Source organism: Odontesthes bonariensis, chromosome 9 (genome assembly GCF_027942865.1).
Source record: "Odontesthes bonariensis isolate fOdoBon6 chromosome 9, fOdoBon6.hap1, whole genome shotgun sequence".
Taxonomy (NCBI): Eukaryota; Metazoa; Chordata; class Actinopteri; order Atheriniformes; family Atherinopsidae; genus Odontesthes; species Odontesthes bonariensis.
In genome coordinates this window covers 5,230,384-5,248,229 of record NC_134514.1, presented here as the reverse complement: position 1 = coordinate 5,248,229, position 17,846 = coordinate 5,230,384, and the positions used below count along the sequence as shown (strand labels likewise).

At 40.1% G+C, this 17,846-nt stretch overlaps 1 protein-coding gene across 1 annotated transcript in view; it reads left to right on the top strand.

Annotated features, from left to right (window-relative positions):
- Positions 1-10,096: 10,096 nt before the first annotated feature.
- The window catches only part of axl (AXL receptor tyrosine kinase), a 44,947-nt gene continuing 37,197 nt past the window's right edge, over positions 10,097-17,846 (top strand). The window contains exons 1-4 of the mRNA XM_075472823.1: positions 10,097-10,622; positions 14,635-14,845; positions 15,579-15,679; positions 15,765-15,947. Of these exons, the coding sequence (XP_075328938.1) occupies positions 10,493-10,622; positions 14,635-14,845; positions 15,579-15,679; positions 15,765-15,947 (625 nt within the window). The 5' untranslated portion in view covers positions 10,097-10,492. The remainder of the gene's footprint in view (positions 10,623-14,634; positions 14,846-15,578; positions 15,680-15,764; positions 15,948-17,846) is intronic.

Below are 17,846 nucleotides of genomic sequence, written 5' to 3'. Positions count from 1 at the left end.
AACATGCTGATTTTGCATTAAGTCCTTTAAACACAGATGAGATAGAAAGAGCTGTTCCTGCGAAACAGCAGTGAGAATGCTTATGAGCTGAATGGGAATAGCTGACCATGCTAAAAAAAAAGCTGAAATTAGTTCAATTTTAGCAGTAAAAACTGTTGCTGATGTATTGGTTGAAGGAATTTTGTGATTTTTGTGTGTACTACCGAACTTAACATTGGAGTTAGTCAGAGAATTTGGGAGGTTGATCTCGGTTCAAAACTCATAGCTGAAATTCTGTAAATGTGAGCTCTTTGGTAGTTACATTGGCTGAAAGAGGACATTTTTTCCTACATTTTAAGGTATAATTTGTTTCTCTAAAGTTAAACTGTATGAAAGTTAGAGGAATTTGTTTGAAAAATGTGAAACTTATCAGCTCGCACTCAACTGTGTGCTCATTCATAAAAATCAAGAAGGAGCAAAATGTTCATGTGTTTAAAACTGTCATATTTCAAAATTGGCTGAAGATTTGAAAAAGCTGAAACAGTTGGTAATAACTGAATGTCTTGTGATCCATTTAAAGTTTGAATGGTGTCTCTAGCTGAAAGCATGCAGAAGTAGTTAGGTTGGAAAGAGGGAGATGATTTGGAAGAGCTGAAAGCAGTTTCCATTCATTTGAATGACGGGAACATTTGAATAAAAGTTGAATATCTTAAAAAGTGTAAAAGTTAAAAACACCATAAATGATAGCAGGAATCTGCTGAAAGAGCTGAACGTTTTGATACCAAAATTGTAGAAATAGCTGAAAGTATGCAGGAGTAGTTAGGCTACGAAAACTGGCGGAATAATAATAGTAAAGAGAAACAGGAACTTAATAGTAACACAGTGAGCATTTTGTCATTGATATAACCGGATAAATGTTGGGATAAGATACTAAAAAAAATTGTATTTACTTAAAGTACAAAAGTGTTTTTTTTTTTAATATTGGTGACATTATTATTATAAAACAATAAAAGCACTCTGCTGTACATAAAAAAGCCAGAGAAATATCTTCCCTCATACAGCGATGTATCATTAGCTCATGCATTAATATTAAAGCAGAATTACTGCTGTAGTTGGACTTTCACTGCAACAGATAAGGTTAAAATTAGGATTTAATATGCCAGTTTTATTTATCACTTAACTGCCTGATTCTTTGGTTTGTAAAATGCATGAAATATTGAGAAATACTGTCACAATGACCTAGAGCTCAACCTTCACAGCTCTTTTATAGTCCAAGCAGAAGTTCAAACCTCTAAAGGAAATAAGAAATAAGCAAATCTTCACCTCTGTTCTTCTGCTGATTTAACATTTTTGAAAATGAAAAATTACCGACAGGGCAGCAAAATAGCTGCCATTGAAGTTTCGGCTTGTATCTAAGGTTGGGTAGTTGGGTTAATGAAAAAAATCAGATGATAAAATCTAGAATCGTAAAAACTTTATATCTTTTGTGTGCAGTTTTTATAATTTGTCAGACAAATGTAGTGATGTTAATGCCATATTATAGTAGTTTTTTCTGGAATTTGAAAATCCCTCAAACCTGCACTCAACCACACTATTTGAGTTAATGTATTTAGTTACATTACATCACCGACCGCATAAAGCGTAGCCTCATAAAATGATCTCAGAGGTGATTGATCTCTGGCTAACACTCCTTGTGAGGAGTCAAGAGACCATTTAATTACGAAGAAAAGTCAACTCTGAGCCATGAAAAACAAGTGACACTTTGACTAAAACAAGTAAACGGAGAAGAAAAGCCACGGCATGTGGTCTGAATTCCAAATTAAATGCGATTAAACGCAAACAGTGAGACCACAGAGCTGAGAGCATGCAGCACGGTGCCAATAATGACAACATGTGTCACCGTGTCAGTGCAACCGGCCATTAAAAGTCAACGAATCAGTAAACAACAGCTTGTGAGAGAAACCTTTAACCCGTGAAGGAGGAACTAAAATCGCCTGTTTTGGCAGCATTCTGTGTTTTTTTTAGGACATGACACACATCAGGGTGTTAGATTGTAGGTGTCCAGGCAACTGTTCATTTTTTTAATAAGGATAATAGAGGGAGAGCACGCGCTGATGGGCAGGGAGGATCTGCTTTATTTCCCCACACAGAGGATTAGAGATGAATGTGGATGAGGCAGAGATGGATTCACTGTGAAGTTTACAACCGTCTCAATGTGTCATATCATAAATTACAGAAAGGTCTTCACCACTTGCTGTTTAACCAACAGTCCACGGCACTACATTCACTGGAAAAAAATCAAAGTCTTACCAAGTATATTTGTCTCATTTCTAGTCAAAATATCTCATTATACTTAATATAAGACACAACTGCCTAACAAGCACTATTTCAGCCAGATATTGGGACTTGTTTGAAGACAATACATCTTGAATATCTTGTTAAGTGAAAAAGTCTTGAAAACAAATTGTTTTGAGTCATATTTCACATGAAACAAGCTTTTTTTTTTTTTACATTTGAAGAGGTTTTTAAGCTAATTTCAAGATCACTTTTATCTCAAAAGTCCTAAATATCACATCTTATTTCAAGAAATCTGGACAAGCCGATTTTCACTAGTTCCATTGGCAGATTGTTTTTGCTTATTTCAAGTAAAAACGTTTTGTATTTGTTGTTTTTCTTACTTATTTTTGGAGGGGCATTTTTTCCACTGTTGAAGTGGTTTGCGTCCTACTTGTCCAGTAGAACCTTCTCCGTTATGGTTGGTGACCTTTCCTCTTCCAGTGCTCCTCTCTCCTGTGGAGTCCCTCAAGGATCTATTCTTGGCCCTATCCTCTTCTCGTTGTACATGCTACCACTTGGGTCAATTATAGCCAAGCACAACCTTTCTCTCACTGTTATGCAGACGATTTACAAATGTATCTACCATTGAAGCCAAATAGAAACAGTGCACATTGTTCTTTGTTTAATTGTATTGCTGATATTAAGCTTTGTTCAACGGTCAGAAATCTGGGAGTGACCTTTGACCTTTGATCTGAGGTCGGACAAACAAATTAACAATGTCGTCAGGACTAGTGTTTTCCAGCTGCGTCTCCTGGCCAAAGTTAAAATGTTTTTAAGTCGTCATGACCTTGAGAAAGCCATCCATGCCCTAATAAGTTCAAGGTCAGACTATTACATGCTCTTTATGTGGGCGTCTCCCAGTCTTCTCTCAGCCGCCTTCAGCTGGTGCAGAACGCTGCTGCCCGTCTTTTAACCAACACCAACAGACGTGTGCACATCACTCCCGTTCTTAACTCCCTCCATTGGCTTCCTGTCCTTTATAGAACTGATTTTAAACTTTTAATGTTTGTTTTTAAAGCTCTTAACGGCCTCGCCCCGTCGTATTTATCTGAGCTTTTAACAGTCCTGGTAGAGCTCTGAGGTCAACAGATCAGTTTCTGCTGGAAGTGCCCAGGTCAGAATACAAACCCTGGGGTGAGCGAGCCTTTTCCCAAAGCTGCCCCCAGGCTCTGGAATAAGCCCCCCGTCCAGCTGCGTCTCATTTCTGACCTGGGCCTCTTCAGATCTAGGCTAAAAACCTACTTATTTAGGATGGCTTTAATACCCAGTAGTATGATGACACTTTTATCTTATTTTATCTTATTTGATTTTGTTGTATTTTATTGCGTTCACTGTTCTTATATTGTTTTTACTTCTTCTTCTCTTTATTTATGTATTACCTGCTGTAAAGCACTTTGGTACATCGTAATGATTGTCTGTAAAGGGCTGTATAGATAAAGTACATTTACATTTACGTAGATAGCTGTAATCTCTCAGAATAACTCTTTTCTGTTAAGCCTCCACCCCCATGCTGCATCAGCAAACCTCTAATGAGTGCAGTGAGTTGTTGGACTGACGACAAGCTTCATGCGAGCAAAGAAAGGCAGATGTTGAAGGATGAGCCACTCAGAGGAACATCTTTCCACCACAACAACACGACATGAAGCAGTGCCGAGTAACTATTTATCAAGAGTGAATGTCAGTCAAAATATAAGCTAATGAGCTCATTATTGGGAAGCATTGACAGTGGGAAGACTTCATACATTTGACTGTAGAACTGTATTCTGAAATAGCCAGAAAACTGTGATCCACCATGATGCCACTAAATGAAATCGAGGAAGATTGAAAACAGATGCCGTCTGCAGTAACATAAGCAGAGATCCAAGAAAAGGCTGAAACCCAAAACATGACTTGGCTTAGTGAGCTAACATCTCATCATTGTGTAAAACACATCTGGGCTCAATCATGTGACACGAAGATGACTAACAGAGTGATAACACTCACTTAGACTGCTGGTCTGTGAAAGTATTCCTCTTCAGTTACAGCGCTGTCAGCTATATGAGCTGAAATTTCCTTCTCTGGGGCTCAGAAAGCAGCCCAAATTATTATTACTATTATTATTATTATTATTATTATAGATAGATAGATAGATAGATAGATAGATAGATAGATAGATAGATAGATAGATAGATAGATTGGAAAAAATGCCCCTCCAAAAATAAGTACGAAAAACAACAAGTACCAGACGTTCAAATGAAAAAAAAGCTTGTTTCATGTGAAATGTGACTCAAAACAAGATGTTTTCAAGACTTTTTCATTTAACAAGATATTCCAGATGTATTGACACAACTGCCTAAAAAGTACTATTTCAGCCAGATATAGGGACTTGTTTGAAGACAATACATCTGGAATATCTTGTTAAATGAAAAAGTCTTGAAAACAAATTGTTTTGAGTCACATATCATATGAAACAAGCTTTTTTTTTTTTTTACATTTGAAGAGGTTTTTAAGCTAATTTCAAGAGCACTTTTATCTCAAAAGTCCTAAATATCACATCTTATTTCAAGAAATCTTGACAAGCCGATTTTCACTAGTTCCATTGGCAGATTTTTCTTTGCTTATTTCAAGCAAAAACGTCTTTATTTGTTGTTTTTCTTACTTATTTTTGGAGGGGCATTTTTTCCAGTGTAGATACTTTATTGATCCCGAAGGAAATTCAAGCATCCAGTAGCAAGACATATTAAGCAATAAAAATGTTTATACAATTATAAACACTTTAAAAACAATCTAAGAATTTAAAAACAATTTAAAAAACAGTTTAAAAATATAAAGTGGCCAGTGAAATTCAGAAGCTGTTGTACAGCCTGATGGCCATAATATCTGAGTGCTTAAAACTATCCCCAAATAATGACATCAGCTGTTTATCAGACAGGTGAAACACAAACAATGCAATCAATCGAACCTGCATGAACACAGAGAGGATTTAAAAGAGCTATGCAGTGATTGCAGAAGCCTACATGATGCTGTGCTTGGCTGCTAATATTTGGAATAACAGAATCCCAGAGAACCCTGCAGGTTTTAGAGGAGTCAGAACTTACCATATTTCCTGAGGAAGCCTCGATGGACGCCCGCCGTGCTCATGTCTGTGGTCAGCAGCAACAGGAGCTGAAATGAAAGGCAGAGCAACTGATGCTGAAAAGTAGGCTAGGAGAGGGAGACAGAGATTAATCCCTACTATGTAGGCCTTCCCCACTTAAATCCATGCTGTTGTGAGAGGAATTGGAGCCGCCCCTGCTTATACAGACATGTTAAACATCACGTGAGCATAAGAGGCCCAAATAATCATTGCAGCGGTGGATAAATCCCATCAGGAAGTTCCTTTAATTTGCACCGCAGCCATCACCAGATGTCAGGTTGGACGATGCAGCACTCGTCTCTCAGTGAAACACAGATTTAAGATTTATTTGCTTTTAATTTGTTATCAGACCTGCACCTTTTGTACCTCCGTGGCCTCCTGGAGTCCAGGGCTTGGATTAAAATTCTGGGTTTATAATTATTGCACTGCTGGAAGCCTGTTGTTGCAGCGCTGTGGATCGCTCCGACCAAGATTTTAATCTGTGCAGACCTGGGATACGCGCTTCATCCATGCAACAACCTCCGAGATATTAACTGTTTTTCAATGTTCAATATCCGGTGGGATTATATTCTTTATGTTATATTATATTATTTCACGTAACACAGATAAAATAATCTTATATAACAGGTTGCCATGCCTCAATCAAAAAGGTCACGTGTTCACAGATAAATGGGTTATTCAATTCAGCGGGTTATTATATTCAATTAAACCAATGAAAAATACCGCAAGAAAGCAATAAAAATGCTTTTTATTTTGCTCTCTTCCATCTAAAAGATCACAGTTACCCAGAAGAATCAACTCCCAGCCAGGATCAGTGATTTAATCAACAAAAAATGACATTTGGTAGAACATTTATCCGTCTCGAATACCAGTAATCCACATTTATTACAAAAAAAATGCCCTCCACAAACATTTCCAAATAGGAGGATCAAGAGAAGGATCAAAGCCAAACATTTGTTTTGATTCATTTCATGTTTCGAGTGATGCTAGGTTGTCATTCTCAGACATAAACTGCCTACAGTTGATAAATCATAACCAACAATCCTGTTGCAGGTTATGTTGAATATCAAGCTGGATATTTAAATTTAGCTTTAGCCTTGTTGCCGCTTTAGGAACAGCAAAAAGAGCTCAAATACCTGGGACAGAAAGGGAAGTTTACACTACAGTTAAAAATAACAATAACAATAATAATAATAATAATAATAATGATAAATACATAAAATATAATAACTTATATATATATATAAAATTTATTATTATTATTATTATTATTATTATTATTATTATTTATATATATGTATATATATATATATTTGCAAAGTCAAGCTGTTCAAACGTAACTGACAGATACGCGTGATGCCAAACAGGATCCACATATTTAATATTCTGTGGTAAGTCTGTTGCAGTCGGACCCTGTGAAGCCTTTGGGATCTGTATGGCGTCTAGCTTTATGAGTTTAGCTTTATGAGTTTAGTTTCATGAGTTTAGCTTCATGAGTTGAATCTGAAAAGTCTGACATACTTCTGTGTACCTCTACATTCATCTAAACCGTTGGCCCAAGCCACAGCAGAAGCACCACCGTGTTCATCAGACAGGTTGAACTTTTGTTTCATCAGTCGTGCAACATTTCTGCCTGAAGTGAACCTAAACAAATATACTTTTCTGTCAGTCAAGTCTGAAAATTTTCCTGCAAAATTCAGAACAAGAAAAACAAAGATCCGGTACACATACATGTATATTCAATAAACTGAATTAATTCAGACTTTAAGCTGAATTAGTGAAAGCACACAACCTGAGGTAAAAATAAGCGTGATAATCCACGTTATTGGCAGCTGAGCTGGATTTCATATGGAGACTGTTAGATTAATTGTTAAAAACATAACTTTTACTGTAAATTATTAAGTTTATGTCTGATTTGTTTCTCAAATTATTACAAAGAGGAGGAGATTTCTGCAGCGGATTTGCATGCTAACAGACCAAAACAATGTGATGTAATTTCAATTGGACAACGATTAAGAAGCACTCAGTGAACGCTTCACAAAGCTGAGTATTTACACCAGATGGAGGAAGTGGTGTGTGTGTTTTCTGATATATTAAAAGAATACAGAATGTATGAAAACATAAATATAGTCATGATCATGCTGTATATGAGTTTGAATGATAAAAAAAAAGCAATCAATTTATCTTTAGTAAAACATCTCCAAAGTACCTACAGACAAACAGTTAAGGTCCACAAATATTTGGACACTGACACAAATGTTTGTTGTTTCAGTCACTTCCAAAAATATGTCAAAATCTATCTAAATATGTAATCTGAGAGTCTGCATCCATATGTTAGGCAGGATTTAGAAATGACAGCTGCTGAAAATGCACAGAACCCTTATCCAGGAGGTCACGTGTGACTGGAGAGTTTACAGAAGAGCAATCTGCAAGGAATATTCATCCATTATTTCCTCAGTTCAGCAGGAATAAAAAGGTTTGCAGTGAAACAGGCCACCTAAGAAATCCATCAAAGAAATGGCAGGAACACCAAGTGTGAAAGTTCAAAACAGCTGATGATCCCAAGCATGCAAAACAGCCAATGAAATACCTGCTGGGAGTGTGATGTCATGGGAAAGCCTTCCAACTCCACAGGATCAACAGCTGTTATAGGTGAGAGGAGCTGTCAGATAAATCCTGAATGCAGAAACTACCTGGCTGATATAAATAATGATGTTTGAGTAAAAGAATAAACTGTTTGCTCAGATTTAGCTAAATCCAGCCAAACTAACCCGATGACAGAAATGGACAATGATCCAAAACACACACTGCAAAAGCAACCCAAAGACTTTGAAGGTGCAGAGATGGAATATTCTGCAACTGCTGAGTAGACAACCTGATCTCAACCCAACGGAGCTGCATTTTTATCACTGAAGACAAACCTTTTCAGTCCCCTGAAAAAGAGAGTATTATCTTTTAAAGAGCATTTGATTAGAATATCTTCCACACTTTAAGGTCCTAATCATTAACTGTCAGTTGAATATATTACACAGATAAAATTGCTTAAACTGTGTCAGTGTCAACATGTTTCAGAGTTTAAACATATTGTGTAATAGTTAATAAGTACACACCCCTGTAAATATCCTTCATGCTGCAGTACGAGGAGGCACCAGCAGGGGGCGGGAGAGCCTTAAATTCATGCCTTCACACACCTTTTACAACAGCAGGGTACCTCTCGTTGTCCTCCAAAACAGGCAGGTGGTTCTGTCCAGCAGGTATTTCAGGAAGCTGTGTTTCTATGTGAAATAACCGGGTTTCTGGTGTGCTGCTACAAGCCTTTTAACAAAGTTTGTGCTTCCAACTCTGCATCAGCTTAATTCCAAAGTCCCTGTGCAGCAAATCAGGTTTCAAATCAAATCAAATGTATTTGTACAGCACATTTCATGTACAAACAATTCAAAGTGCTTCACATAAAATAAAAGCATTGCAGCAGGGAGTGGAAGAAGCATTAAAAATACATAAAAGAATATAAAGAGAAACAAATAAAATCATTTAAATGAATTTAAAAACAAGCAACAGTCCAGATAAGTTAAGAGATACTGTGCAGATACCAGCAGATCAGGTTTCAAATCAGGATTTTGGTGTAGATGGACCCAAGACACAATCTTGGATCTGATGCCCACCCCGGCCCCCTCCTCCAAACCCAAACATCCACTCCTTCCAAGCCCATCCAAACTTTGTGTTTTTGAGTGGAACACCCTTCTTTCTTGTACTGGACCCCCTCTGTGACCCCCTTCCCTCCCTCCCCGCCTCTTTCTCTGTGCTTCTATCTGAGAGTAGTGAGAGCGCCATCGCTCAGGCTCCTATTGAAAGCAGAGCATATACAATGGGGTCTTTCTCAATCCCTCTGTGTCTCCATTAAAGACCCTGGGAACACAGCACTGATGTCCACAGAGAAACTCTTAAAGGGCCAGTTGAGCTGAGGTCTTTCCAACCTGAGTCCCATTGTTTCTAATCAAGCCAGCAGATATCTGTGGCAGATCAAACTCCCAGAGTTCCTCCCAGACGGAGATCACCACCGTATTTTCTGTCCAAACACACTCAGAAGTCCCAGTCTGCAGCAGATGTGAATCAGAACCAGCCACGTTTATTTAGACTACAGCTGTGGATGATGATTCAGATTGTTTTTTTGGTTGAAACTGTTTGTTCACAGACGTTGTGAACTCAGAATCCTGCTTATGGGGAGGATCAGTTTACAGAAAACAAAAAGACTGCATGTAATCAAATATTTGGATGTCTCATTTGAAACGAGACAAACAATTTACCTGCGTCAGATTACACATTTATACAGAATCTGATGAAAATAATTAATTTCATGGTCATATTTGATTGATTATATTTAAATTAGCGGTTAGTTTTAGACAAATAAAAGCTCAAAGTGTTATTCATAATTCAAAAGCAGGTTGGAAACAGTGTTTCACGCGGGGATCTGCTGATCTGCACTGATCTTTTTCACAACTTCTGTGGATAATTAAAAGGCGACTGAGGGATTGTGCGGAGACAATCATCACGCCGCCGAGTTTCTCACAACCTTTGAGAAAAAGGAGGGAGAGCGCGGGGAAGGAGGGGGAGAAGGAGGAGGGTGGAGAGAACTTGAGTTGAGGAATTTCAATCCTGTTTGAAGGGGGAGAAGGGGACAGAAAGTCAGGGGGAACCGGTGGGCAGGAGAGGAGCTTTGGACGGTAGACTGGAGGAAGACTGGGTTAAAAATACTCCCTGAGCTGCTGGAAATAGACTTGTGTTTGGATAACTTAATTGGCGGAAGGAGCGCCTTTTGTTTTGCTTTTTTTTTTTTTTGGCTAAATCAAAACTTTGGTGAACGCAACACTCAGACTGCAGCGTCAGAGGGAAAGCAACAACTTCTGAGCTGCGCGGAGACTTTTTGTTTTTTGAGCAGTTTCTCTCCTGAAAAAGGGGAAGCGAAAGCGGCTGCTTCGGGGTTACTTTGGGCTTTAACTGCGGATGCTCACCTTTTTTTCAGCAGAGTTCAAGGAGAACTTTTCGAGCTGCTGAGATGCGGTGATGGAGTTTGTTTGCAAGATGAAGCTCGTTTCTGCAGGTGACCTGTCCAGAGAAGCTCTGAACATGTTGACATGGTGGTTTCTGATCCTCGCTGTGATTTCTGCGCCCGCCGCCGCCGGACAGCTGTCAGGTGAGATTTAACTGAGGCTTTCCAGCAGCGGCTCCTTATCCAACCCAATGTTTGTTCACTTCAGTAATGAGCAATTAGCCCAGTAAGCTTTTTTTTGCTGTTAACCCATTAAAAATAATTTTCTTTGGGGTGGCGGGTGTAACCACATCTGCAGGAGCGTTCAACATCTGGCCAACATGAAGGCATTTATTACGCCAGTAAAAAAAAAGAACCTTCAAAACAAGTAGAAGAAAGGAAGCAAATAGGAGAATAGATCTATACCCGATCTGTTCATTGCTATCAAACATGCAGGGGAGTTTGATACTTTAAATCAGAGTTGCCAAAGTGAGGTGAACTTGTTTAAAGTTGAGGAATCCTGATTTGAAGTCAGGTGTTGCATAAATCTGTGTGCTACATCATCAGATTCAGGTATCCAGACAAAGTCCTTGTATTAAAATGACAAATATAGTGTAGCAAGGAAAAGCCAGACATTTAAAGCAAATTGTGCTGAGAACTGAGACTATACTGAAGCTCATGCAGCAGAGAGAGAAACAGCTTGCTCTGCAGAAAAATGGACCGCTGACTTCTTTTGTGTCCTCGAATGTGGAAACCCTGCCAACCATGTTTCAGAGGTCCTTATCTGTTCTAATATTCAAGGCTGCTGTTCTAAATATTCTGGAAACCAGCAGAAAACATGAAGTCCCGACAGGGGCCTCCACCTGTCATCTCATGTGTTTTGATCATCATGCTCTCACATTGGCCTCGGGAGACGTTTGACAAGCACGAACAGAGATTACAAGACAGAATTTTCCCCGGTGTCTCAGTTCCGATTTGGATTAAAGGAATGGCTGCGGCCCAAGAAGGAGGATGAGGGGTGTTCAGAGGGGCGAATGCTTCGGTTCGTGAGTCAGAGTTGCTCTGAGACAGAGACAAGCAGGGAAATGATGGATGGGACGAGGGGGCAAGAGTTGAGGAGAAAGAGTCTGGACTGAAGGGGAGGTGGCAAAATGTGTAGCCATGAATCCAGAGAATGGTATGAAAAGGAGAAAAGGGCAAAGGCGCGGCAGTGAATGGAGGGGCAGAATCAGGCTGAAAAGATAGAAGGGCTGAGGAGGGAGTAAGAGGAGGAGAAATGCGTCGACTTTGTGAAGTATCTTTGGTATGTGCACGTTCACAGACTTTAAACATCTGAGCATTTTCATCAGGAGAGGCTGGGTGGAAAGGGAAGAATCATGATAAAAAATTAGGGACCCCAGGGGGAAGTTACAGCACAAAAGGGAGGAGATGGAGTAGTTAAGCACAAATGAATCACTGTAGACGGGCCCCACACACACACAGACACTCACAGTTTGTTCATGGCCTGTTCTATCTGCATTCTCATAAAAGCTTTACAAGCTTACTATTACATGAAAGCCGCAAGAAGATACAGAGGGAGAAAAAAAAAGTGGGGCTGTTTTTGTTCAGTGTGGCACTGAAAAAAAACCAAAGTCAGGGTCACGCAAATCGTTGAAAGAGCTCAGCCAAGCTTAGAAATAAAGGGAGGAATGACTTTTAATGCCAAAAAGCACAGAGAGACGGAGAGGCGGCGGGACCTTTCATTTACCGCACACTCCCACCTCCAGCTTTTTGAAGGCCAGGTTTTGTGTAGGTGTGTTTGTGCCTCCATTACACATGAAAATCACAATATTTAATGAGTAAAATAAGCTCTGCCGATGGGGGCTCACTTAAATGATGGGTTACTGTAAAATGGGTTCCAGTTGTGACAGGTTTAAGGAAGAAGGTTAACCCCGAAACAGACTCCGGTTGAGAAAGTCAGACAAAAAAAAAACGCTTTCTGCTACTTTGGTCAGAAAATTAAGGAGCATAAGCATCGTTTGTACATCTTCAAATGATTGAATCTGTTTTATAAAGACAAAGAGAAGACACACATTCACTCTGCCTGCTTCCCTTTTATTCTTTATTCTCCAAAAAGTGGAAAGAATGAGAGAAAGAAGAGAACTACACCTGCCAAAATATGTTCTTTCCAGTTCAGAAATACCTTAAATATACTATATTTATGTTGAATGTTTGAACTGTGAGCAGTTTACGCTCGATGTATTTATGACGACTCTCTGTCCAGCGTTTCTTTGGTAGCAGACTGTCAGACATCTTGGCAGTCGACCTGCAGGTCTTTCATTGTTTTTTCACAGAAATCCTGATTATGTTTAGTTTTTTGTGGAGCTCTCTGCTCTCTGAAGCTGTCTGAGCAGCAGCAGCAGCAGCAGCCACCCCCGAACAAGAGGCCTTTGTCCCCGTGTCAGCGCTGTCCTTCTCAGGTCAGCTCCACTATCAGTGAGCAACACCAGATAGCCTGGCCCATTTGGAGCCGGTGTGTTGGAGGCTGAACTCTGGGTTCACCTGTTCTTATCATCTCTAACTGACTGCAAAAATCAAGCCTTTTCATTGTAAACGAACTTTACAAACAAACAAGTATTTCTGTGCTGAAAAGATCTGCCTCAATAATCAATAAGGCAAAAACTATTCTGGTTATCAATTAACTGTTTAAGCTATTCATTAAACCACAATGTGCTGGTTGTGTCACTTAAGATGAATATGTTAACGTTGAGGCAAAAAACAACACAGTTTGAAGGGTATAAAATTGTATTTTTGCACCAACAAAGTGATTCTTTAGAGAGCTATTCATCAAAAACCTGGCATATCTCAGCATGGTGTGCAGTGTGTCCTTAAAACGTTTCAGGAAACTGGACAAGTGGAGGACAGAAGAAGATATAAACAGTCAAGCTGAAAACCTTTAAAGCATCATTTACACCTGGGAGTTGCAGAGTTCTCCAGGATTTCTGGAGGGTTTTCTTTGGACAATTTGTACTCATTTTCACTCCAGTCCTTGTACCGGATCATTTTTTAGAGGAATGTTAAACACTTAACTCTGAGCTATGAATCATTCAGGCATAAAAAAGGCTCCTAACTCAAGGGATGAACCAGTGTTGTGTCAAACTTAGCAAAGAAGCCGTTTTAAACTGGATCTTTAGGCACTTTGTTCCCAGCAGCCTGTCACAGAGACACATAATTTGTTCCCATTTCTTTAGCTGCATCTGTGAAAAACAGCAAAGATAACACAGTGTGACAGACAGAAAACAGGATTTCTGCAGCAACAAGCTGATTCCCAAAGAGCTGTTAGCTGAAAACTTGGCATATCTCAGCATGGTGTGCAGTGTGTCCTTAAAACATTTGAGGAAACTGGACAAGTGGAGGACAGAAGAAGAAGTGTCAGGCCTAAAGAACTATCTACAGCAGAGGAACAGGATCTGAAAGTGATGTCCTTAAGAAAGAGGAAAACATCCAGCAAAGACCTGACACAGGAGCTGAGAGATGCATCTGGACCTTCAGCTGATCCATCTGCTGTTGGCCCAAGCCTCATCAGAAATGGGCTCCATGGAAGGGTGGCTGTCAGGAAGCCGTTCTTAAGGAAGGGAAACAGGGAGAAAAGGCTGAGCTGTGCCAAAGGACACAAGAAGTGGGCTGAAAATCAGTGGCAGCAGGTCTGATGGAGGGATGAATCCTCCCCAGAGCCCGGAGCTCAACATTACTGAAGCAGTGTGGGATCATGTTGGCAGAGAACGGAACAAAAGGCAGCCCACATCCAAAGAAGAGCTTTGGGATGTCCTTCAAGAAGCCTGGAGAACTATTCCTGAAGACTCCTTAAAGAAAGGACAGAAAGCTTGTCTGAGAGGGTTCAGGCTGTGTTGGAGGAGAAAGGAGCTCATATCGGACTCATTGGAACTGTATCAACACTGTTTTTGTCTTGTACTTTGTATTAACATTTATGTTTAACATGTTTGTTCAACAGAAAAATAAAGAAATTTGCACAAAACTGTAAATATATATTTTTTTTTCTTAATTCTGAAATGTGACAGAGATACCATTCATTTTTGCCTCTTTACTGTCCAACATTAGACTCAGATTTATCAGCTGGAAGGTTTTACGTTTTTAGACATGAAATAACCTCTTCTCTTCTCTCTTCTCTCTGTTGAAGACTTGGAGTTTGAACGCAGTCCCAGCGTGATCATCTCTTCGCTGGGCAAACCCGTTACGATGCACTGCGCTCTGAGGGGTACGGGCGGCGAGGAGGAGGACCCTCCTGATGTGGTTTGGCTGAGAGACGGCGAGCCGCTTCAGTATGCAGACACCAACCAGTTCCAGGTTCCCACCGGCAGCAACAGCTGGACCATCATGAGCACGCTCAGGTAGGAAGCAGCTTTCTCTGCCAACGTCTTTATTATCATGCTACAGCCCTATACCCCCCCCCCCCCCCCCCCCCCCGCTCTCTCAGGTCAGCTGATAAGCTGCTCCTTAGTGTACCAAAAACAAAGCGCAAGCTCAGAGGTGAGCGTGCCTTTGCTGAACGATCTGCCTCTCCACGTCAGGCAGGCTTCCTCTCTGTCTGTTTTTAAATCCTACCTTAAAACACATCTCTTCTCCTTGGCTTTTGACACGATGTGAGATGTTGAATGTATAATTATTTATTTTTATTTATTTATTTATTTTTATTTATTTATTTATTTAAATTTATTTTTTATTTATTTGTTTTTATTTATTTAATTGTATTTATTTTAATTTTTTTATTTATTTTTAATTTATTTTTAATTGATTAATTAATTTAATTAATTTATTTATTCAATTTATTTTAGTTTTATTATTGTTTTAAATTATGTAGCTGTTGTATGTCTTTTAATTTATTCTTGTAATTTATTCTTTTAATTTTTAATTTTTAATTTTTTCTGCACAGCACTTTGGTCAACTGAGGTTGTTGTAAAGTGCTTTATAAATAAAATTGGATTGGATTAGATGTAAAGTCGAAGGAGATTTAAGTCTCATCTGTTGGGAGGCTGCCACACCAGAATTAGAAATGTCAGTTTTATCAGTCTGATTTCGTCATGTCTGGATCTTTACAAACCCTTTCCTTCATATACATGACAGAATTGAGAAGGTCCAGCTACCCGATATGGGCTCCTATAGATGTGCGGTCCTATCAGGAAGCCACCAGATTTTATCTGAAGAGGGGAGCATTCAGTTGGAAGGTGAGCTACAAAATCAATCTCAGGGATTCAGTCATGTCTTGATAGTTTAGCAGCTGAAGACTTAACTCTGCTGATCCTTTCTCAGGCCTTCCTCATTTCTCTGTGGAGCCTCAGCACACATCCGTAGTGGCCAATGTCTCCCTGAGCCTAAGCTGTGTAGCACATGGACCTCCAGAACCGGTGAGGGTCATCTGGCTGCAGGACGGCGCTCCTCTGAACTCCCTGAAGGACCCCGTGGCCCTGTCACCCTCCACACTCAACCTCACAGGTATCGTTAATCTGTCGCCCCTGAGGGAAGCCCAGTGGAATATATGGCCTCTGTCAGCTTCTCTAAAGGCTGAGTTATACTTCTTTTAACTGCCCTTGCGCTTTCTTCTTGCGCGTATGTTAATGGCTCGAGACGTTTATACTTCATTTAGCTTTGCCGGCGCTTGCGTGTGCTGCATGGCGATTCACCGCCAGGAGAGTAGGTGGAGTAGCGGGTTTTTTCAATGACAAGCCTACTATGATGAAAGGAAATTCACCGCCAGGACCTCTTCGAGTGATTCATGCTTCTTCTTCTTGTAAATAGCCGGTATTTTGTCAGATTTTCAACACCTTGGGGGTCTAAACGACTACTTTCTCGCCTGAAAATGTTTCAAATGTTGCTAAAGTTATATATTTACAGAGTTTATAGCTTAAGCGAAATCAGCTTTTCAGGCCGGCTGATGTCGGCTCGGGCAGGAGTGAAGTGCGCTGTGTGTAAACGCTCTGCATGCTGTCTGATCGATGAGTATGTCGTTTTCAAGTAGTAGGCTTGCGTCTTTTCTTGCGTGAAGTTTAGAAAATTGAGGTGACACACGCAAGCTCGCAATGGGGGGCTTGCAACCGCGCAAGGGCTTGCGTTTCTTCTTGCGTCTTGCTTTGCGTCACCGACTATAAACCAGGCTTAAGGCTTTCATCGTGCTCTGAAACAAGCATGTGTTCAATAACGGCGTGCACGATGAACCTGAGGAGTCAGATATAAGAAGAGTTGATTTCAGGAATTCCCTGTGAGGTCTGCAGGGAGATTTAATACCCTTTTTCTGCTGCTGAACACCTGGATTTGAAATTCTTTAACTTTTTTATGGAAAAGAAAACCTTGTTTTTTAAAAACTCTGCATTTTGTCTGCAGTTTTATTTTATGTTGAGCCAGATTGTGACCAGACAGACAGAAACAGCCATGACTGGTAATGAACTTTGTATTACAGCAGTGTTTCGCCACGCTTCACTAAAGCAGAGCGCAGCCTCGGTGGAGTTTGAGGTCGGAGCTGGTGAGGTTCTTTGATGGGGAACTTGGAAATTCTTTTGGGAATGGAACGGAAAGTTTGGGAATGCCGCCACTAATTCGTTGGGCTATTAAAATGTGAAAAAAGGATACTCCGAAAATAGTTTTCTCTATAAATTGGTGTTTCAAAGAGTTCAATTATTGATAAACAAGAAGTTAGAAAAGTTATTGATTATTTCTACCGTTGAACTGCGTGATCTATTTAGTCGTTAACTTTTAGACACATAAGATGTATTTGAGATTTAGATGTATTTCAAAACACTTTTTTGTGTTTCAAAGACTTCCAAATGTTCCTTTCATGGCTGAGACAAAAACCACCAACTAACCACCCTCCCCATGAGAAAGCCTGGTTGGCGCGTTGCCAGCGAGTCCACTGAGGACGTGTCTTGTGGCTGTGAGGGTAAAAGCAGAGCAGCAAACACAAGAGTGACAACAGGGAGATGGAAAACTGATGTGCGGGGACACACAGAGATGAAAGACAGGAGAGAAAGGGCCCCCGTTGGTGCCTGAGTGCAACCCACAGCTGCCTGCCCGATAGCAGGCATGTGTTAAATCCAGAGGCAGCAGGACCGGCCGAGCAGGCTGAGTCAGACGGAAGGAGGGCGTGTTAGAGTTATACTGAATGATCCTGTTTGACTCATCGGAGCAGGCTGTCGAGTGCTGACTGGAACCTGTTTGACGTTAACTTACACTCATTCCTTTGGAATGGACAGTTGCTCTGGTAGACCACAGTTTGAACCGTGGCAAAAACAAAAATAATCTCTCAAGAAATGGCACGAAGAGCATTTCAAATGGTAAGAAATCAAGTATGACACACGTTTCCTGTGGCGGTTTTCTTAAGGAACTCACATTTAGTTTAAT